General features: G+C 45.3%; 1 protein-coding gene across 1 annotated transcript in view; it reads right to left on the reverse strand.

The window, feature by feature from the left end:
- Positions 1-1344: 1344 nt before the first annotated feature.
- The window catches only part of SYN2 (synapsin II), a gene marked incomplete at its 5' end in the record, with an annotated part of 182647 nt that continues 160439 nt past the window's right edge, over positions 1345-23552 (reverse strand). The window contains 3 exons of the mRNA XM_029917895.1: positions 1345-2256; positions 4782-5001; positions 9089-9149. Coding sequence (XP_029773755.1) covers positions 2121-2256; positions 4782-5001; positions 9089-9149 — 417 coding nt within the window. The remainder of the gene's footprint in view (positions 2257-4781; positions 5002-9088; positions 9150-23552) is intronic.

Consider the following 23552-nt stretch of genomic DNA (forward strand, 5'->3'; position numbering starts at 1 on the left):
AGGCCATGAGTTATGCTGCTACATCAGGTGGGTTCAAATCCCAGCTCCACTGTATACCAGCTGGGTGAACTTGAGCAAGTTACTGAATCTGGATGGGCCTCCATTTCTTCATTTGTGAAATATTAACCGTACCTATAATATAGGACTGTTGGAGGGCATAAAGGAATTGATATGTTAAGTATGTAGAATTGTGCCTGAAACTTAGTAAGCACTATGAAAGTGTTAGTAAATATTTCTTTGACTCCATCACAATATTTATGCTCACAGTAAGTGTTCAATAAATGCTTTCTGATGAAATGAACGCATGCTATGAAACATTTCTAGAATTGGGAGAGGCAGAAGTGGCAGACTCTTTGTTGGATATAGAAGGAACTCTGAAGATCAATTCCCTAGAGCACAGGGAGGTTCCCTGCCCCCCATCTTTCTGTTTGGTTTGTTAATAGTTTGTTCCCTAGTTATGTGTGTTGTCAACAGAAGAGGACTGCCATGGCCTGACACTCCCAGAAGTCACTCAATGGGAGGTTCTATTTCTTGTTTTTTAAGTGTAAGAAGAAGGTAGAGTTTTGGATCTTGAACCCTGTAGTCATGGGCTGAGTTAGAAAGGCGACCCTGGTGTCAGACAACTTCACCTTCTGCCCTCTCAGCATCTACTGCCTGTGAGGAGGGTTAGCAAGATAGTGACATTTGGCTGAGTGCTATTTTTGCTCAGTTAGGATGGGGATGTGTAGGAAATTATACAGACAGCATGTTAATATACTGATTTCCATTTTTTAGTGCAGATGTTGTGTTTATCTTCACATACTTGTGGTCTTTGGGAAACACTTTTGTTGAAGTAGCCAGAGTGAAGTCCCTCAGAGCCCACCCTCAATTGCAGGCCTCTTTAGGATGCCTGGGGCCAGGCTGGTGGGGCTCCACTTATCAGAGCCGATGGGTCCAGCCTTGTTGGCTCTGCCACGTGGGCTCTTGCTGAGAAGCTTGATGGGCCAGACAAGTAGGTCTAACTTGGCCAACTAACAAGTTGGTCTACTTGTTAGAAAGGTTGAAAATTCAGTAAAACTGCCACGCGGAAACGCTGAGTTCCTGAAGAATGTTCAGTTGTCCTGCAGGAAACATTCACCAAGAGGTGTCAGGAGGCCCAGCATAAGTGGCATCTAAAGGATAGCCATATTCTCAACCACTTGCAAACAGTCACTCGCATGAACACCTTCACAAACATACTGGCACAAATGGCTTCATTCTCCGTGGATCTGTCCCTTCCCTACACTTGCAAGCACATACATATACCTCACATACACACTCTCAACCAAAAGGGTGGCCTAGGGGAATCCTCATGGCTGAATCAAATGCTGGTTAATGCTGCTGCTTTTATTACACCAAAGGTCTTAACATTTATTTGGAGATGAACACAAAACTCGGCATACTGCTGTTACAGTGGCATGCATTCTCTACAGTGCAGCTTCAGAGCTCTAGATCGCTGCAGCACACACGTAAGAACTGCTCTCCAGAGGAGAGAAAAGGGGTGGGGGACACTGCAGATCCTTATTCTCTCCAGTATCAACAGACTAAAATAGTGGTGGAGGAATGTTTTGTGTTGGGCAGGTGTGTTTCAAACAGCTGAACAGGTATGACAAGGGATCCAAGTGTGGGTAGGTTCCTAACACTTAGAGCCAAGCGCATTTTTGGGTAAGTATATGCTCCCTAAACAGGTGGCACTGACTAAAGCGGGGGGCATGCTTAGCAGTGCATCTGAGCTGGGTTAAGCTACCAAGAGTCCTCAGTGAAGGGAATTCTGGTTTCACGAAGAAGAGTAAGACATGATGGCGCTGTCACAGTAAGGCCACTAAAATCACAGCAAATGATGAGCTCAGAGGAAGCTCTCAAGACTACAGGAAAGCAGCTCTATTCTACCTGAAGTCAGGTGCCCTTTCCTGGCTAGGCACCTGCCCTGAGACTTTCACATCGTCTTTTCTACGCTGCACAATAGCACTTAGCACAACGGAGCAGAGGAAGGGGCACACACATCAAGGTTATGGGACATCACCACCAAGCATGGCTGACTATTGTCAAATGTCTCAGATGCCTTTCCCAGTTGGGCTAGGTGCCCCCGTGTATCTGGAGAGCTAATCTGAAAAGAGGCTGGCAAAGGACTTCCTCAAGCTCCGGATGGTCTCCGCTTTGGCTTCATCCTCATTGGCTGAAGACCGGAAGAAGGAGGACTCAGAGAAGCTGAAGGCATTTGTCAGGGACTGCGACTTGCTTGAAGATAAAAACCAGAGAGAACATGAGAGGGGGTGTTCCCAGTGAGGCAGGGAAAGACGGTGACATGAGGCTACACAACCGAACCCCCACGCCCCCCCGAGGGAGACCAGGGTGATGGAGGAGAAAGCCAGCAGTGGAGTGTTACCAGGACCCAGGGAGGCCCCTGTGCTAGTATCCTCACCTTAGGTGCTGCTAAAACAGGAAAGGATGGGGGCAGCATGGGAGAGAGGAAGAAGGGGGAAAAAGAGAAAGGAGAGAGGGAAAAGGAGGAAAAAGAGAGAAGGGAAAGGAGAAGGAATGTGACTCAAAGTCTGTTCCTTTTATTTAATGCTAAACTAAAGGGCCCACAGGCTACATCTCAGAGTCTCAACTTGGTAAGTACTAATCTAGGAATTCACACCCTTCCCTTCTAATGAAATATAGCAACTAGGGGATCCTAGACTCTACTCTCTTTCCCATCAACTGTCAAGTGGTGAAGCCAGCATCAGAAGACCTGGGTCGAAGTCTTGGATCTACCCTTCACTCGCTCTTGTGATTCTCTGGGACTCAGTTTCTCATTTGTGATGTGTAGAAGTTTTGTAAAATGATCTCTATGCCTTTTCGGGTCTTTATACTCTGTTTTTCTCTGATTCCTAATAAACTTAGGATAAACGAATGCCTCAATTTATCTGTTCTTAAAATGGACGTGACTGCCCTTGTGGCAGCCTTGCAAGAGCCCTTGGATGCTCCCAGATGAACCCTGAGGAGCCCTCATATGAGGTCTGTGGGGTTCAGAGAACCAGGGGCAAAAGAAATACACATCGTGTAGACACATATGTGGATAAATATCAGGTTTTCTAATTAAAAACTCAAATCATACATTCTAGGGACTTATTTTTCCCTTGAGAGACTGGAGATTCAGAGAGAAAAACTGTGAAGGCAAGAAGGCCAAGGGGAGACCAAGCCAAGCATTTGAGAAGAAGATATGAGGTCTGGCGACTCCAGTGATCTGTCATGTCTCCTTGACTTTCACCGAGGCCTCTTTCCTCATGGTTTTGGCTGCAGAACTCTTCTCCTGGTATCTTAGAACTCCCTCCCAGTCTTCCCTGAAATTTGGGGTGCAGCCCCAGAAACTCCCTTGTACAGAGTTGTGAGCAATTTTTCTCCTGCAGTGACTGTGAACAAATGGCCTGTCTCTCATTAAGGTTAGGGGTGAACCCCAACATGCTGGCCTCTGGGAGGAGGGCCTCTTCTGCATATACAGCCAGGGGCACCAGGTACAAGCCTCCTGCTTGTTGTCAGAGGCTGGCTCTATTCAACAATGTCAGCCCAAAGGCAGTGGCAGCCCAAAGATTTGCCCTCAGACTGGGGCCAGAGTCAGCTAATGAGAAGGTAGGAGAGATTTTAAAATGTTTTCAGCATGTGGAAAACAATTGTATTGAGGGAAGGTTATGGGGCAGGTGAGACATGAAATGTGCCACTGGCTAGAGCTGGGTGATGCCCCTCCAGTCATGAAGGCTGAAAGACCCAGAGAAAGTGGTTATCTGGACAACCTGAGCCCTAATCCTGGCTCTGCCACAAACTAACAGAGTGGTTTTGAAAAAGAAAATTAACCAAACCTCTCTGAGCAGTTTACTCATCGATGCAATGCCTAGACTATCTCTAAGTGTCCCCCTTTCCTCCCTCCCTGAAGATTCCTATCACCTCACTCTGAGCAGCACTGGTGGGTCACTCCCATCCCCACAAGGCACAGCTGTCTCTTCTGCAGTGATGACAGAGGTCTGTTTGGGGACAGTATGGACAGGTGTCTCTGGTTCTGGGGAAGAGGGTGGACCTGACCACCATCCACACCCAGATGCTGTCTATCCCAAGTACAGCTTTACTGTTTTCTAGGGACCCTCACAGTTCTTCCGCTGAAGCAGGACAGTGTGGTGGGGGCTTCTAGTGAGTGAGGAAGCCCAAGAAGATGGAGTTCCTCAGGGTATCTATCTGGGCCCTCTTCTGATGATCATACCAGAAACAGACCTCCTTCTGACAAAGCTGAAGGTAAAAAGTTGAAATGGATTTAACTACTTCCCCCTTTTCCTTCTGGGCAGACCTGCTGATTACACACCCTAAGCTGTGAGTCAGAGGCAGGAAAGAGGATTTTTTTTTTAATTTTGAAAAAGAGACACACACACAGAAAAGGGATGGAAAAAAGAGTGGGAGACAGGATTTTAAAAAAAAAGAGAAAGAAACAACAACCCTAAGCTAATATAAGAATAGGAAAGGGGGCAGTAACTCTGCCTTATTGGTATTCCCCAGGAAGAAAGGGGAGGCTTTGCACTTCTGGCTAGACCTTGGACTTTCACTTCCCTCTTTCCTACCCTCCCCGATCAACCCCAACCATGCCCCCAACCAAAAAAATAACCCAAAACCAAAACCCCAAAAATATCTGTAGAAGGAAGCCTGATTGAAGGTGCTTTCTAGCAGCTCTGGAGCCTAAGGCCTGCGAGGAGGGGCAGGAAGAGGGGAGGGGAAGGAGCTGCTGAGTTGTCTCTTACTTGAGCTGTGGGTGAGGCTGGGGCTTCTGTGGTGGAGCAGCCGGGGGTGGCTGGACCTCTGCCAGGGAGCTGCTGCTGGAGGGCGCATCTCCGTGGGTGGTGGAGGAAGAAGAGGAGGAGGAGGAAGAGGAGGAAGGTGGCAGTGATGGTCCAGGGGGAGGCCGGCGTGGAGGCAGCACCTTGCCTGGGGGCTGCATTCCTTGGGGTTGCCCAGGGCCCCCTAGGTTCAGTACAAGAAAAACTTCATAATTTAACCATATCAAAGGGTTTCCTTATTAGAATCTACATCTTAAAGGGTGGAGTTAGTTAATTACCAAAAGGAGAAGCTCTATTATGAGAAGCCACTCAGAGGCTCTGAAGGGCTCCAGAGCCAGTCCCTGGTTTCCCCCATTCATCCAACCACCACTCGCTCCACCTCAGAGACACAGCACCTCAGGCACAGCAGAAGTGAGGACAGGGAAGAAACCATGGCAGGGGAGGCCCTGATCAGAGGCAGGCTCTTTTACAGAAGGCCTCCCAGACCAGAGGCAGCCCAGCCCTCCTCCCCAGAGGTTCCTTAGGTATGGGGCACCCACCCCACAGTTTACTTGGAGGCCGTTAGTTCCACACAGCAGACATAGTACAGGGCAGTGGAAAGAGCACAGGGTTGGGCATAAGAAAGTCCAAGACATAGTCTACTAGTGACTCCCTGAGCAAGTCAGCAAACTCCTCTGCACCTTGGTGTTTATAGCCATACAACCATTAACAAGCAATCCCTAGTCTTAGTTGTATTTCAGATGGTAGATTTCAAAGATGTTAATGGACAAGAAATTTCTTCAAAAAGCATCCTGTGCTTATGATCATTGATGATCACATATTTGCAATGTTTTTAGCGAGCTGGCCTTTGTCCAGCTCTGGACCTGCACATGTTTGACTGCCATGACCCACCCTACCAGAGCTTCATTTTAACATTAGCCCATGCACATGACTAGGGGCAATCTTTTGTTTCCATGTGCTCTTTTGCCCCTCAGTACCATCCTCAGGGGGCCCCACTCCCTCCCAGGTGTGTGTGGTGGAAATTCTCCAGAAAGCCAAGCCCTATTCTCCCCTGGGAATGTTGTGGGCACCATCTGGCAAAGAAGAGCCCCCCACCTATACCCCCAAGTACCAGGATACAGTTCTCCCAGCATGAGACAGAAAACCATCTGGTGGCTTGGAGAGAAAAAAGGCCATCCTTCCTCTGGGGCTTATCAGGCAGTAAGTGTGATACCTGATTGCTCAGATTTTGCTAAGGGGCTTTCTGCACTTAAAAGTCAAAAGATGTCCCCATCAGTGCATACTGACTAGTGGAAATGATGCATAATTGTCCTAAGAGATCCACTTCCTCAGTCTCACTCCCAGAGTCCACATTCATGGGCCCGCTGGAAGGAGTGGGCTTCTAGAAACTCAAGAACAGCTAAGAGTTGTGTTGTAACTTAGTTTCCTAGAAACACCAGAATACCCATACCCTCTGGAGAGGCAGAATTATACATCTACATCATTGTGCACCCATGATCATCAGCCCATCTCCCTACTGCTTGGCATGGGCTCCACTTTATCAATTACCAGTGAATACCAGGGTTAGTTATTCATAAATAAATACACAAATGAATAAATAAATAGAGTTTTGCATTGAAAACTTAAAGTTCCAAGTTCAAATCAGATAACCAGTGAAGCTGAAGATGATAGATCAGCATATTCCATGTTAACCAGTTCTGCCTCTTCGAAAGTTTGGCATCGTTTGTAGTAAGCCTTTTCTTGTAAAGTACAGCAGGTTGATAGCTCAGCCTCTTGTACCAGGAACCTGAGTTCTTTCCCACTTGCACAGAGATGCTTGAATAGCCAGAAACTTTACAACTTAACACTGAAGACAGATATAACTTTTCCTTTATTGCACATTAAGCTGTACAAGAGAGTCACAAAAGAGAGGTACTTAAATCACTCTTCCAGCATTGGCTGAGGTTCTCCCAGCTGGATCGATACAAAAAAAGGGGACAACATCAGAAAAGAAATGGGTACAAAACACCTGAACAGCAATCCTATACTGTGACACAGATGTCCCCCAGGCCACAGAGTTGTCCCTTAGCATGCTGCCTGAGGGCACATAATAGTCAGGATACGATGCCTGCTTACATTTGGCAGTAGGAACCCTAATCAGTTTCTTCCCCACCTGAGAGACCTTGGCTAACACCACCACCCTGGAGCCTGACTGAATCCAAATGGCAACTTTGTATTCGTGGCTCACAAATGTTACATGAAAAGCACCTGGATGTTCACACTGATAACATGCAGAGAAGCAACACTACCATCAGCTCACTGCTTGGACAAAATAATAATAATAATAATAATAATAATAATAATAATAATAATAAATAATAAATAAATAAAGGTACTCCTCCATTCTGGGAAATGTTGCTTTATTCCTTTCCACCATTTCATTAGATTGGGAGATATTTAAGGACCTGATTCTTATGCAACCCGCCTGGAAATGCGTAAATGCATATGTGTATATATTTACAACAGATCAACCGCCACCATCATCTAAGGGAGGGGTCACAGATGAGAACACTCACACTCAGTGCATTTCCCTGTAGCCTCAGAATTTGCCAGCAACCAAAGGAGAAAGTGGGGCACAAGCCCCCAGACACAGAAATCATACTATCAACACTATTTATTCCTCTGACCTGGAATCCAGAATGGTACATGTCAGTGTAGAAGTGAGAGGAATATGGAAGTAGAGCCAGAAGCATTTCTCTAAAACGCAAACTGCTGGCATGGCCTCCCATGGACCATGGTGCCAGAGGAGACTACTCAGTGCCCGTCCCAACCTGGCTAGGAGATGGCAAGAGGAGGCACTGAAGCCAAGGCCTGCTTTAAACACCTGCCTCATCCCTGCCCAGCAACTGCATGTCAGAGGGAAGAGGGCAAACTGGTGATGTTTCTTCAAGAACCATGGCTGTGTGGAGCCTCTGCCCTAAACACACACAAGCTAAAATAGGAGACAGTTCTTCCCAGGAAAGAGAAAACTCCTCATTCTCTGGCTTCTGGAGGGCTCTTGCAACAGCTGAAAATGAAAGCAGGAATCCACCTTAGAGTTCTGTAGGCAGTGTACCCGCTCTGTAAAATGGGACAGTTTTGATTTGGTCTCATGATGCCAAGGGAGAGACCAAGAGCACAACGGTTGAATCCTTCTCAGACTTTCAGTAGCTCCCTGCATCCTATGTCCAAAATCACTACAGAATCATCTCTGTACATAGGTCACGCTTTGGGGAATAAAAAGCAGCCTCAGTTTCACAGAAGCGCATAATATGGCCAATTCAGAAACAGCAACAAAGAAGAAACAACTTAGGGGGACTGAGATCAACACACAGAAAATACTCACAAGTTCACTTTGATATTGCACATCAGCGGCCCCATTTTTTTTTGTCTAATCTCATAGCAAATTAGTCAATAATAAAAAAGAAGGTACACTTCGATGTAAAATACAGAACACATTCCTGGAAACAGCTTGTTCTTTATATTTCATGTCATCACTAAAAACACAAGAGCTCTGCAGGCACAGCCAGCCTATTCACATAAACTCAAACTGCACCATATTTTTAGCAAATGGAGAAAAAGGTGGATGCCTTCAGATTCAACAGATGAAGCTATGGAAATTAGACCCTGAAAATCTCTTAAACTTCTATCTATTTACCCTAGTCATGCAGAAAGGAAGCAAAAAGCACAATTCATTGAAGATCCCAAGCACACTCATGGAGGTAAGCAGGGGGTGGGGGGTGCTTTAATCTAAGTCTGGGGGGGAGGAGAAGAGAGGAGTTGGGTTTTATTTTTGTGGTCTTTGTTTCTCCCCTGTCCACCCCCTCAGTCCTATTTCACCCCACATTATGTAATACTTTAAAAAATACTATCAAACCACCCAGAAGATAGAGTCACACTGGACTTGGGAGAGGCACAATTCTTTTGTACACTGTTGACAAACAGCCCTGGAATCACAAGTTATACAGAGAAACGTAAGTGAGCATTACAAGCACAAACGGGAACAGGTAAACAACCAGACAGAGGAGCTGACACTGCATAGGAAACAACAGTCCAGTCAGCAGTGAAAACGCAGAAACGGCACCACTGGGGGAACGGGGGGTCTGTTGCTCCCCTCCCCGCTTTCCTTTCCTTGTTTGTTTTTGGCTTAAAATTTCTGCTTTGAAAAATGAACTACCAATCGCTTTAAGAAGCTTGGACTTGTTTGGGCCCTACTGCAATGCCATTACAGTCGAGAATATACTGTAAACAACCTTGAGGGGCTGGCCGCTGAGGTGGGGTCTTGCTGGAGTCTGGATCCTTAAATGTTCCACTCTGGAAGACAAAATTCAAAAGAGATAAAAACAAAACTCTGAGCAGATTCCAAATAGAAACCCTGTGGCTCCATGGCACAAGTGTGGTGGGATCTGACAGGATCCATAGGATCTGGCTAGAGGCTTCAGCTATTCCAGAAACAGCTCAGGGGAGTTCTCACCATCTAGGGGTGGTGCTGGGGCACAGGTCTAGGGAGTCTGGGCCTTAGCCCCACACTGGTAGGCAGTGCCTGAGACCTCCAACCCCCACCCCCGCCCGCGTTTTCATTTCCCTCCCTTTTAGACGTATTCTGTTCAGAAGCTTTGAATCTTCTAACAGCATCTGGTTTCTTCTCTGGTGGCTGCCTGCTGTCCAGTTCCCCCTCATATTCGTGGCCCTGCTTCCTGAGGGAAAGGGAGGATCCACACCAAGCTCCAGAGAGTGGATTGGGCTTTAGGCGATTCCAGAAGTCCTGAGAACAGGGGCTGGACTAGGTGACTAGCCTAGACTTGCTTCAGTTCTCCTGTTAACTCTGGGGTGGGATCAGCTCTGGGCTGGCTCTGGGTCAGATCCACTCTTTGGGCTGCACTGGAACCCCCATAGGGAAGGACTTGAAGGAGGGGGCAGTTGTCTGTTCCCCCACCGCCAGAAACGTTCTTATCCAGAGGGAAGGAGTAAGATGTTAATGGTAGTAAAAGTGTCCAAGGCCAGGCTGTTTTCCCTTCTCAGACAGCATAATCACATTTTACCCAACAACATGGCTCCATTCCCATGCTCCCTCTCCTCTCAGCTGTGATTCTGATTATGCCCTGACAGGATCAAAGATGCATGTGACTTCAGTTTGTCTAACATTTGAAATAGAGGCAGTGAGCACTTGGAGCCTAAATTGAGTACAAGGGAAATGCTCTGTAAAACCTAAGTGTGCTGATGGTGATGTCACAGAGGGAGCTGCAAGGGCAAGGCTGTGAAATGGGCTGAGCGAGTCATTAGCTTTCTCCCACTTCCTCTTTCAGTGCCCCTCTTCCTCGTGACGTGCTCCTCAGCCCTACTCCCACATGAAAACCACCTCTCCTCTTATTCCCCATTTCCTATGGGCCTCTGATTCTCACCATCAGTCTTTTCTGCCTATTAAGGCCTGTTTTCAGCTCCACTCAAAAAAAGTCAAAGTGTTACCCTTTCCAGTGTCATGGTCTTTAACAACATTGCCTATAACTGTTCTACTAAGAGGGTCTGAGGGAGTGGGAGGGAGCAGGCCTTTGAAATGTCCTTAGCATGACCACATCAGAGGCTGTGTGTTCTATCTACATTCCCCACCCTCTCACAGATCACAGCAAGCACACCAATACTTTCCCTCCCCTTCTTCCAAGCCCTGTCATGAGATCCATGCTTGGTCTGAGCTCTGGCACCAAAATACCCACACCCAACACACTAGCTAGAGACCACACCATCCAGTCAGCAGCAAGACCATCGACTTTTCTCTCTCAACATGTAAGATTCACCACCTTCTCCTGACTAATGCTGGTCAGTCCTGTACCATTTCTTGCTTAAATTACTAGATTACTAGTACTAGACTCTTAGTACTACTTGACCACTACCAGAATAGTCTCCTCTCTCTCCACTCTATTCTCTCCATGCCTATCTGGTGTTCTCCTATACTCCTTTCCTAACTGTGTCACTTTACTGCTCTAAATAATTTATAACTAACACTACATATGTGCCAGGTAACATGATGGGCACTTTTATGCTGTATTGCCATAAACCTCCTAAGACCTCTATGAGGTAGATGTTATTATTATCAACATCTCTAATTTTTAGATAAGGAAATTGAGGCCTAGCTAAGTCAGGTATTTTGCACAGAGTCACAGAGTAGAGACTGATGCAGCTGGTCTGTGAGGCCAGGCAGTCTGAGGCTCATATTTTCTTCCCATTACCAGCAAGATGACAACCACATCCATCTGGCTGACATCGAAAACTTGCTTCAGCATGGTTGGAATTGACCTTCCTAGCCTTCTCTTTGCTTCATGCCCTAAACACACCTGCTCCCTCCAGGCCTGACCCCTCACTGTTTATTCTCTAGGCTAGGCCACACCATTGTTTGTGCTGAGTACCTTTTCTCCCATTCTACCAATCCCTTCTAACACATCCTAGAGGTTTAAGTCACTTTCTATCTCATCCATGAAATCTTTCAACTTTGATCTCTAAAATCCTGAAATGCAGCACTTAGGAGACTCATACTACTGAAGAGGGCCTTTGTTGTTATCCTGAAGCCTGGGGATGATGTTCCCAAGAAGATAGATCCTTCAGAGAACAGACTAGTGTCTTCATCGTCTCATGAATTTTCAACAAATACTGCCCATTGTTTTCAAAGAAATAGTGGGATATAAGGCCTGGTACAGAAACTATTTATTTAAAAAATTAAAACAGTTGGAATCAGGAATATTTTGGAAAATTCAAGACTATCAAAATTTTACCAACACCATCAAGCACAGGGCTGAGCATATTAAGAGATCCTTAATAAATGCTTGTTAAATAAGTGAACATGAAACACAATAACAGTGAAAATTCAAAAAGGACTAGAGTATGTCTTTAGAAGAGAAATGTTAAATTGTAGAAGTTAAATCATAATGTATTTGGTATCAACTCCAGTGAGCAGCTGTGAAAATTCTCAGGTTAGGGAATTAAAACAAGTCCAGCAGAGGTGTCTGCCTGTATATCAGGTACAGAAGATAAAGTTAAAACAAGCCTCAAAGAAATCAGAAATTGGTTCCATTAAGACTGACTAGCCCAGCCAAAGTCAGGGACACTTTAAGCCCAAGGGTTCTTTCTCACTGTGATCTCTTCTTTCTCTTGACCTGGCTGCCAACTGGAGAAGTCTGGGGCCAGGATATAGTTTCTATAATGGTTGCCCGGGATAGCAGAGTGGCCTTTCTACTTGGGCTTCTGACATGCTCTGACTGGGCTGTATGCTGCATCAGCCCCATACCCCAACACACACACACACACACACACACACACACACACACACACACACACACACACTGCTGCCTAGTCTCCAGCAGCAAGTCTTTGATATTGGGCAGCAGAGTGATTGAGGAATTTAGGCTTTTGGGTTGGGAAGACTTTGGGTTCAATCCAAATCTGCCACTTACTAGCATTGTGACCTTGGGCAAGTTATTTCACTCCTTTGCACCCATCTTTCTTCAAAAGAAATGAGATTATCTATCTTTCTATCTATCTGGATATCTATAAGCATTTGAACCTAGTAGGTGACTAGTAAATGTAACAGATGATGGTCCTGGTGATATTGATAAGGCATTTCCTCTGAAACTGTCTTACTCCCATGATGGAATACCCCCTGCAGTGCTCTATTCCTATGCTTTGGCGAACTCTATTCAGTTTTGATAATAAAATCTCTGGGGTCCCTGACAAGCCATTAGTGTTATGGCCTCTCATTGCCTGAGAAGGATACTCAGATGAAAGACACCAAAGTCATACAGTTTGTAGAGCTACTAGATTGGCTCTTGCCAGTTTCTTCCCCCCAGGGCCTCACCTCATACCACTGATGGTTGCCAATCTCCTCAGACATTAGTCAAGAACAGCTTAAGATGTTCTCTCTGAGAATTGTTACTTTCAGACAGGGTTATGGAAGACCATATAATAAGAGAGCAGAGCCAGGGCCAACGGGCAAAAGCTCTGGAAAGGTAGACTTTCAGTTATACGAAGAACTTTCCGTAGTAAAAACAGTAGAAGAGGCTATCTTGGGAGGTGGGTGTGTTCATGCAGAGGCTAGAGAATTACCTGACAAAGATATTGTAGAAATATCCCTTCATTAAACATGAGATAGATTAGGTAAACACCATGGTTCCTTCTATCCTGACAGTTTATGATTCTGGTGGCAGGGTGTATGTGTGTGTGGTAAGCGGGGGGAGGGGGCAAGGGGAGACTTGACAAGGGTAATCATACCAATGAAGATTGGCCCTGGCTCTCCTCAGCCTAAGAAATATATAAATAAGACACCCAAGGATAAACTGAGCCCAAAAGTTCCCTTCTAAAAGTTTCAGAGGAAGAGCTCTTAGAGGCGGTCCTTTGCATTGGAGCCTGGGAATATGCTTTGGCCACCCTTGTCTGGCGCCTAGGGAGCTTCTCCCTTCCCTGGCTCCACTGAGATGTGGATTGAAGACTTCCCAGGGACTAGGGGGGGGGGGGGAGAAGCAGGAGGAGAGTCCCCTAGGACTGTCCCTTGCCAGGCTGAGACTCTCTGGCTCCTCCCACAAGCCTTCCATCTGTTGGGGCTGAGGGCTACTCCCTTGGGGTTTGGCTACCATGGGATCTGTCTCCAGTCACCAAGAACTGCTTGGGATGCTGAATTCCACAGAAGTCTGGCCACTCTGGCGTCACTGCCAAAGTCTGGCCTATAGCCAGCCTGGAGCAGGAGCTCATTGCCAGACTAAGCTGCAGTTTCCCTCAGGAAGTTGAGTTGATTCAAACAGGTAAGAATGTGTAGTACAGTGCTTGTGCCCAGCTGCATTCAAAAAGAAAGGGGAATAAATGGCCTTACAGCCCCATAAGAGAAAAAAACCAAACAACACTGGGCTTATAGAATGACAAGCTCAGAGGTTGTCCATTTACAATGTCACTGACAAAAATTTGATGCTAGAGAGGCTTCAGTATCTCAAGAAAGGGAGGTCACAGGTCCAATGCTCTTTTGACTGATAAGCCCCACAAGAGAGCACTGCAAACAATTCTGGGTACTTCTTTAAGGGGGACACCAGTTAAATTAAATGGGTACATGGAGCACACAGGATGGTGAAAAGTGTGGAAATGACATCTTTCCTCATTTGACTTTGGGAAAGTTAATCTGAGTCTGAGTTTTTCAAATGGGCCAACTGGAAGCACTAAGTAAGGTAACTGAGGAAACACCTAGGACTGACTAGAAGAGCAAAGTTAGTAAAATGTAAATCTAATCAAGGTCAAGGACTGGCTTGGGTTGTAATGACCTTTCTGGCCTTAGGGGTATTTAAACAGGGCCAGGATAAACTCTGGTCAGAGATACTGTGGAGGATGTCACCAAGTTGCAGGGGTTGTAATGACCTTTCTGGCCTTAGGGGTATTTAAACAGGGCCAGGATAAACTCTGGTCAGAGATACTGTGGAGGATGTCACCAAGTTGCAGGTAGAGATCTTGTACAGGCTTTTCTAGCTCTGGGCTTCCATTAATTCTTTCATGCATTTTTCACTTCTTTAGGTGTCTGAGATAAGAGACAAGCCCTTCTTAGCTGCAGTGTCTTGAGCCCAGCAAGAACCCAGGGCTACTGGGCCTGAGCAGAGGTATCTGCAGGCACAGGCTTTGAGGGGCTTGGCAAGTAGAGTGGTGCCACTCTCCATCAAAGCTGGTTGGGCTGGTATCCCACTCTGCCGAACCCTCTGGGCTTTAGTAATCCAAGAAATCAGGGAGGCAGGAGAGAGGCAGGTAAAGCTCAGAGACTCCTCTAGGTGGGCAGGTTTAGCACTTGGTTGTCAGGAAAAGGAAAGCAAGGGTCTCCCTTACACAAGGTCACAAAGGCCCAGCTGTCTCCATTCTTACCTTGGCCTGTGCTGGGGGAGGGTGGGGGGATGAAAAAGGCATAGTGCATTGTAGTGTAGACCACTCCCAGAACTGTGGATCAGAAGATCTAGCACTCCTGTGTGACTGTGTGACTCTGGAGAAGTCATTTACATTCTCTTTGCTGATGTATGAAACAGAGATAGAAATACCAGCCCAAACCATCTCACATAAGGGTGGTTAGGCTCAAAATAATGATTGTGCTTTGTGAACTATACAGTACTAGGCAAGGCATTGATATATGTGAGCATCATTACTATTATTTAGATAATAGATATAAACCCAAAGGAATGCAGCTCTAATGAAGCCCTATAATTTTACATGTCAATGGAGAAAGTACTGTTGGGTGGCTTCCGTTCACCTGCGGCACAGTAGTTCAGTATGCAAAGGACTATAGGTTAGGCTATACCACGCCCTCTGTATTATCACTGACTTGTTCCAGTGAGGTCTCTGAAGATGCAGAAAAGTCATTTCAGAAACAGTAAATATTAGCTATTGAGGTAAATGGACAGGCAACCACTGGGCTAGGAGAGAAACCAAGCCCAGGGATGAGGGTGTGTGGGGTCTTGTCAAAGGCACCTTTAATTTGCTATCCTATGGCTTTCAGCAGACAAGCTGGGAGACAGGAGCTCCTATCTGAGGTCCCAGGAGGACGGGAAGCTGAGGAAGGAAAGACACTGAGTGACTCAACTCTTCAGAGTTTTTGGCCCAGGTCCAGCTGCCCCCACCAAGGAGGAAGGCCTGTGCTTGCTCAGCATATCTGAGACAGGAAATTGGGAAAGGGTCTCAGGGTCTGGACCGAGGAAAGAGGCCAGGCCAAGCTGCTTGCCGGACACGCCACAGAGCTATTCTGATCAGCTCCCCCAGGCTCCGCTCCCGGTCTAGGACCCCAGGGGGAATGAGGCAGCAGGAAGGAATGTGGTCTCGAGGTTGTAGGTTCAGTCAGAGCAAAGGGGACAGCATGTTTTCAGACACCTTGGGATCTTTCTGAGATCACCCCAGCAATCACCAGTGCCCACCTTCCTTCCTCTGCAGGTTATAAAAGGTTCCCAAGGATGAGCTCCTCTTCCTTCTCCTTTCATGAGAGAAATTGCTACTCTGAGGGCAGAGCTCATCTCCTGGATTGGGGCTCTCCCATAATCAGTGATTTCCTAAGGACATAAGAAGTGTCCCATGGGGGCAATCCACAAGACCTATGGGGGCACTGAGGGCCAGGTCACCCGAGGTCAGAATGTCAGATTCAAGTGATTAAAGATGTCCCTTAAAAGTTAAGACAGCCCGAAAATAGTCAGTTTCCCTTAATAGTCTGCTAAGGGATCTGGTCACTAGTGACTTTATCTGAACCTGCTTCAAATCTCACATATTCAGTTTATACTCACTGGGGAATTAATTCCCTAAAGCCAGTCCTACTGTGGGAAGCAGGAAGACCTTCCATTTGTCCTAAATTTACTTCTTCTAAGCTATGTGAGTCCCTCTTCGTCCCCTGTTTGGGATCTGAATTGCGTCCCTTCCCTAACTGCGTGGCACTTTAGACCCTATTGAAACCCCTTCTTAGTCTTGGTGTCCTTGTACTCAAGAAACTTCATCTTTTTGAGCCTTTGTGGCTAGAAAGACCTGGCTGCAAATGTTTTCAGTATCTCTGTAGTCCAGAGACTCAGTAAAAAGGACTGACAGAATGTCCCACCAGAGGCCAGAGGTTTGTGGGCCTCAGTCCTTCAGTTCTGAAGTCTTATCACTGCTGTTTCCAGGTCTGTGGCTAGTGCACTGCATCTCAGATCTGGAAATGGATTTTAAGCTACCTTCTCTAACAGCCCTACATGCCCCACCCCCCCAAACTTTTACCATAGTCTTGACAAGTAGCTCATCTTGTCCCTGCAGGAACATCAGAAGTGATGTGGCAGCCATACACCACTTTCCAGGGCAGCCATTTCCTCTGCTAGTGTGAGAGACTTTACTCCTGTCTTCTAGCAGGTTTGCCTTGGGCAACAGGCACCAGAGAGCGGAAGGTACTTGTCACAGGCTCCTTGAGAGTATTGCTATTCAACTGGAGCTTCTTTAAGTTTGAGTTACAGATTTGCCAAATGCCCCAACCTCCTGATTCTTTCCTCTGGGCACATTCTTGGTAGTCAGAGGTTGTCCTTGTTTATACTGTGACCCTCAGACTGGAAACCACACTGCAGTTGTGGTCTGATCAGCTCAAGGTAGGGGAAGAGGCTCATTTTTCTCCTGGACACCCTATGTGAACTAAATACTTCCAAAGGCTGAATCTTAGAATCACTTTTCATGGGTATAACCCACAAGCCAAAGAGAAAGCCCATGGGTGTCTGAAATCCCTGCATTATCAATTCAGCCCTTTGGCTCTGGAAGACTTTACAAGAAATTTTAAAAAGTGGAAGCAGTGTAGTGGGAAATAAACAAAGATTCTCCACCTGAAGGAAAGCACCAGAATCCCACCTCTGCTGGCATGACCTGATGCTTTGTCTACCTGAAGTTCTCTCCCTGATTCCCAGGAGTCTCAGGAGGACCATACACCTCTCCAGAGCCACAGGACGTAAGCCCAGCTCAGAAGACAGACCCCAAGGTTGGTGAATGTGTGGAGAGGATGGGAGAGCCGGGCCTATAGGAAGGTTTCAGAAGTATATAGCCTGGAGGCTTTGGCCGTCATTGGCCACCAGGTGTCACTGCCACTTTGAGAACAGTCTCCAAAAAGCACTTAAGAACCTAGGGAGTCACTTGCCCTGGCCAACTCTTAGGGCAGATCCGAAGCTGACAGTCCAGCCAGGTTGAGGCCAGGTTGTCAGTAGCTAGATAAGGCTTTGCCACTCACCTCCCTGCTCTCAGGAACATAGCCAGGGCCTCTTATACCCCTGTCCCTATCCCTTTGAACTGGGTACAGCATCTAGCCTGAGTCCACTCAAATGACTTTGCTTTTTGTTTTCTATAATCTGTCTCAGGCTTAGGGCCTGACAACAAGGCAAGGTGTGCCCTCTATTCACCTCCCCCTCAGCCTCCTTTAGGTGCTCTTCTAGAGTCAAATGAGAGCTCTAAGGGTGGAGCTGCAGACAAGGATAGAGAAGGAGAAAAAGAAAGGTAGATAAATGGCTAGTCATTGTCTGTCCTGGTCTTGACCTAGAATACTGGGCAAGAAGCAGTTCTTAGGGCTTGTGACTCAGGCCAGAAGCTCTTTCAGCCTGAATTACCACAGCCATGGAAGAAAGAGGCCAGCAAGAGAAGTCGGACTGTGAAGAATGGAATGTGACTTAGTGACAGCACCTAAGGTCTCAGTGTACTATGCAGAGTTGTCACTGGGACCCAGGTAATGTCCCTTGGCTTATAGCCCTTCCATTTGCACACTACTAAAATCATTCACAAGATACTGACACCGACTCCAATATGCTTCAGGGGCTGTTAAAGACACTTATTCCATCTGGGAACTCACTCCACAAATATATACTGCAATACCATATCAAGGGGAGGAGGAGGAGTGGTTTGCCTAGGTAGGAGGAGTATTTTCATCACTATAATTTGCATAGAACTGCTATCACATAATGATAATAAAGAGCAGACCGACTTAGTTTTGTTAACTTTTCTATGACGACTGACTGCACCTGGCCAGATCACTCTCACCCATGCCTCAGTATACTCATGATCTATACAGTGGATACAAATTGCTAGCTACTCTGCAAACCCTAGATATACAACAGTGAACAGACCCCTACGTTCCAGATGCTTAATTCTAATGGAAGAGTCAAAGACATAAGCAGATGAGAATGATTTTAGCCGACAGCAAGTGCTATGCATAAAATTCAAGAAATGGGGGTGGTAGCCAGTGGTACCTTTGGATTGGATGGTTGAGGCAATTTTAGTTGTATTGTAATGAAGGAGCCAGCCATGCCAAAAAAAAAGGGGGGGGGGAGTATTTCAGAGAGAGAACACAGCTCATGCAAAGGTCCTTACCAGTGTGGCTGGGGCACAGTGAGGAAAAGCTAGGATGGTATGAGGGCAAAGAGGCAGGTAGGGGTCTACACGAGTTGCTTGGGAAAAATTGGAGAGGGAGACGAATTTAAGAGGAAGAAAAAGAGTTCTGCTTTGGCCTTGTTATATTGATGATACCTTTAGATGCAAATAAAGATGTTAAGCAAGAGTTAAAAATCTGAATCTGGAGTTCAAGGAGCTTAGGGCAGGAGACAGATGTGGGCTGGCTGAGATCACCAAGGAATGTACACAGACCACGTTCTAGGGCACTGACATTTGGAGGTTTAGCCCAAGTGGAGAAGCCAGCACAGGAGGTGAGAAGGAGAAACCAGTGAGGTAGAATGAAAACCTGGCAAGAACAGAGTCACTGAGGCCTGGAGAGAAAAGTGTTTCAAGAAAGAGGGAGTGTGGGCAACTGCATCAAGGCTACTGAGAAGTCATGTAGGTTAAGAAGATGGGAAGATAAGAACTCATTGAGATGGTGGAATTGGTTATTATTTTATTTTTCTAAATGAGAAATGTTTGTGGGTGGATGTGAAAATCTAGAAGACACTGATCATGCAGAAGAGAGGGATAACTTGAAAGCCAAAGGAGGTGGCATCCAGATCACCAGTGAAGGGTGGGCCTTAGAAGATCATGTGGCTAAAGACACAAATAGTGGGAATATGGAAGCAACCTGGTCTGACACTCCACAGGCCTGAAGCCAGGATAAAGAAATGTCTCCTCAATCATGACCAGTGGAAATACACTATCATCAGGGAGAAATGGGAGGTGTAAATATGACCATAACAGTCATGATCTTAAGCCCAAGTAGCAGCATTTTGCCAAGTGTGAACAGACTGTGGTATTTCTGACTTGAAGGTAGCGTGGGGTCAAGGCACTAAGTTCAGGAAGAAATTAACATAGAATACAAGAAGGTACCATCTGACGAATGACCTCTGTAAATTCAGTCATGATTTCAATTTAGAATATAAACAGCTTTTGGACAGGGACTGTATCTCATTCATCACTGTAGCCTTAAGTCTACTGACTAATTTTAAGCACACTTTTTGGGCTAGGCCTGTGCTAATCAGTGGAAACACTGATGAATAAGGCATAGCCCTTGCCCACAAGGATCTAAAATATTTGAGAAACATTTGCTAAGTTGATTTAATCATGTGTGGAGTAAAGAATTTGGCCTTGCCCAAAGAGAAATCTGGCCTTTGTCTCTTCAACTCCTGGGAGGTAAGAAATCTAGCCTTTCTCCCCCCACTTATGGAAGGTAAATTCTTGGAATTTCCTGAATGATAGGAGTGTCTTTGTTATTTGCAGCAAGAGCCCTTCAGATCACATTTGATATTAATATATGCTGATGAGGTGACTCACAGTGGCCCCTGGGGGCCACATGGTATTAATCTGACTTCCAGGGATGGCTATGCTGGAGACCAAGTTTAAGCAGGTGATCAATCAATCAAGCATTCCTGTGACATGAAAACCAATAAAAAGTACGAACACTGAATCTCAGATGAGCTTCCCTGATTAGCACTTAGCACTACATGTACTATCACATAAGGATGCTGGGAGGTTAATGGGTCCTTCGGACAATGGAATCTTCATGTTTGGAACCTCCCTCTGCCCTGTACATTCTTCCTTTGGTTTGTTTTTGACCTGTATCCTTTCCTATACTTGTGAGTGTAACAGCTTTCAGTAAGTTATGTGAGTCCTTCCAGAGAATTCTTGGGAACTCTGAACTTTTGGTTGGTGTCAGGAATGAAGGCAGTCTTGGGGAGGACTGTACTCTCAGATGTTGCAGTTGAGCTGACTCCAGGTTTCATGTGACTTTAGAATTCAAAGGGATCTAGACATCACCTGATTCAACTTTATTCTTTTTTTTAATTTATTTTTTAACATTTTTAAATTTTTTTCTTTTTCTTTCTTTCTTTCTTTTTTTTTTTTAGTGGCCAAAGGACAGAACATTTATTTATTTCTGAGAGACAGAGAGAGACAGTGTGATCAGGGGATGGGCAGAGAGAGAGAGGGAGACACAGAATCCAAAGCAGGCTCCAGACTCCAAGCTGTCAGCACAAAGTCCAACGCGGGGCTCGAACCCACGAACTATGAGATCATGATCTGAGCTCAAGTCGAACGCTTAACTGACTGAGCCACCCAGGCGCCCCTCAACTTTATTCTGTAAGTGAGGAATTAGAGATCTAGAGATGGGGAAGGACTTACCCAAGGTCACATAGTATTAGGATAGAGTGGGATAACCCCTGAGTGTCCTGGTTCCTAGCACAGCGAGCTTTCACAATATCCTAGTGTAGTTCTGAATGTGAGCCTGAGCAGAAAAAAGCTTATCCTTGAGCCAGTCTGGCTTTGTTACAACAGATTTTTATAGGAGCCCCTAGATTTAGGAAAACTCATTCCTTACTATGTTTCTTGCCTTGATATTCTAGATTTTTCTTTAGAATATTTAAGTTCCAATATGTAATGTTTGCAAAGTAAGGAGCTTGTACCAAAAAAGAGCTAATGCTTTCTGTGGGGTGGATAATTTCTTTTGGTGATTTACCTCTGTTACTGAACTTTTATGCTTCAGATATCATTTCTGTATAATCTAAATTTCATTGCTAGAAGACATTAGCAGATTTTTGTGCAGTCCTTCATTTTACACATGAAGATGCTGAGGCACAGAAACAGAAACAGGAAGATATCTACCCCAGGTCACTTGGTGAGTCAGTAGCAAGGACAAGGCTGAACTTAGGTCTCCTCTTCCTTCTAGTCCAAAATGACTTCCCTGTAGAAGTCCAAGAGAGTTTTGCACACTTCTATTTACAAAAGTACTTCAGGGATCTTCAATCTCAGAACAGCCCATTTTCATCTATCTTGCCTGGGCAGCATGAGGCTATCTTACTCTGTCATAAATTCTTTAAGCTACAGACAGATGGTCCCTGTATTTCGCAGGGTTAAAGGGAATGAGGAGGCTACCTGGTACTGTCCCTCTAGGGCAGGGACAAGCAACAATCTGCTGATTCACAGGCTTTTACAAAATCATAAAATCTAACCAGAGACCTGATATTTTTTAAGCAGGAAAGTCTTTTTTATCACACCAAATTAAGTATAAATTTTAAATAATGGGATTATATTTCTAACAAGCAATTAATCTTTGTTCTTTTAATTACCCTACTCTAATTCTCTAGTGACTAACATTCCTGAGGTACAGAAATAGATTCATGCACTTGCCCAGAGGTTTGACACAGCATGAGCCCACTACAGAAGGTTCGAGACACCCCTAAGAGCTGATGTATGATAGCATCCCACTGCAGGCGGCTACTCTCAACTTGGACACCAAAGGTAAGTTTATTTGCCCAAAAGCTCCCATTTATCCAACATCAGCAAGGATAGAAACATTCTACTCAACTTTTCAGAGCTAAAAAGGTATTTATATCTATCTAATATTATAGGTGGAGAAACTGAGATCCAGACAAAGAACTGACTCACCAATGTCACATTGTTTTAATTTAGTCATTTCTACAGAAATATTTCTTATACGTTTCTAGCTTCAGCATGTGGAATACTGACTTACATGTAACCAATTCTTGATGGTTCAGGTCCATTACTGTGAATATCAATCATGCTCCTATGCTATGATTCTGTGATATCCAAATGATAAGAAGACAAATGTGGAGTAATCTGCTTCTATCCCAAATAATCCAGGCTGGTTTATCCTGTTTTTCCCTGCCCCACTCCTCTTCTTCTTTCTTTCTGAAGGATTTTTGAGAATCCGATTACTTGGCTTCTGGGTGCAGTATAATCGCAGTGAGGCACTAATCTTTAGGAAAGGGAGCGATGATCTCAGAACCTAAAGTTGCAGGGAACCCAAGCCCAGAGACTACTTAGTTACTTAATAACAGCATGAAACCTTTATTGAGCACTTATGATATACTACGTATGCTATATTTTAGGTTATTTACTTCATTTAATTCTCATAATAACCCTAGGAGAGGGGTGTCATTTCTGCTGAGCCACATATAAGTACAGATAAGTGTCCAAGGTCACAAAGCCAGATAATAAGAGGATCTAGGATTTAAACTTGGATAGTTCTCTCTTTAAAGCCTACACTCTGAGATCCCTATTTTATTCTACTTCCCTAATTGTTTGAAGTATGATTTTGAAAGAATGATTTCTGAGTAAAATGTACAAGTGATAAAACTTGAGTCCTAGAAAGGATAGTAATTCCCCCTCCCCCTACTCCCCGCTGCCCAAAGTCACAGAGCTGTTTAAGGGAACAGCTAGACTAGGATTTAGTTCTTGGATTCATTGTCCCAAGTTCTTACCACTTCTGTATGCAAAAATTCATTGGAAAGAAGTCAGGGGATATTGTTGCAAAGTGAGGTACCTCCTAGATGAGACTTAACACTCCTCAGCCCGGCCTTTGTTTGGCCCATTCTACAGCCACAGGACCCGAGACACAAAAACTTCAATGTGGATTTCCCACCAGACCTGTGGCTTGGATTCTGTCACTGTGAATGTGATTGGTCATGAGTCATATACCATGATCAACTGAAAAAAGCTGTCTCCTCTCCCTTAGGAAGGAAAGCAGATTTGTAATTTGAGTTTTACCTTGTTACTCTCTTCCAGACTAAGGAAAGAGAATGAAGTGACCCCCTCTTCTCTCTAGACTGACAGATTTCTTTCTTTCTTTCTTTTTAAAATTTATTTATTTATTTGGAGAGAGAGAGAGAGAGAGAGAGAGAGAGAGAGAGCGCGAGCGAGCAAGCACGTGAGTGCAGGGGAGGGGCAGAGAGAAAGAAAGGAAGAGAGAGAATTCTAAGCTGTCTCCATGCTGTCAGCGCAGAGCCCAGTGTGTGGCTC

This window comes from Suricata suricatta, chromosome 12, assembly GCF_006229205.1.
Source record: "Suricata suricatta isolate VVHF042 chromosome 12, meerkat_22Aug2017_6uvM2_HiC, whole genome shotgun sequence".
Classification (NCBI taxonomy): Eukaryota; Metazoa; Chordata; class Mammalia; order Carnivora; family Herpestidae; genus Suricata; species Suricata suricatta.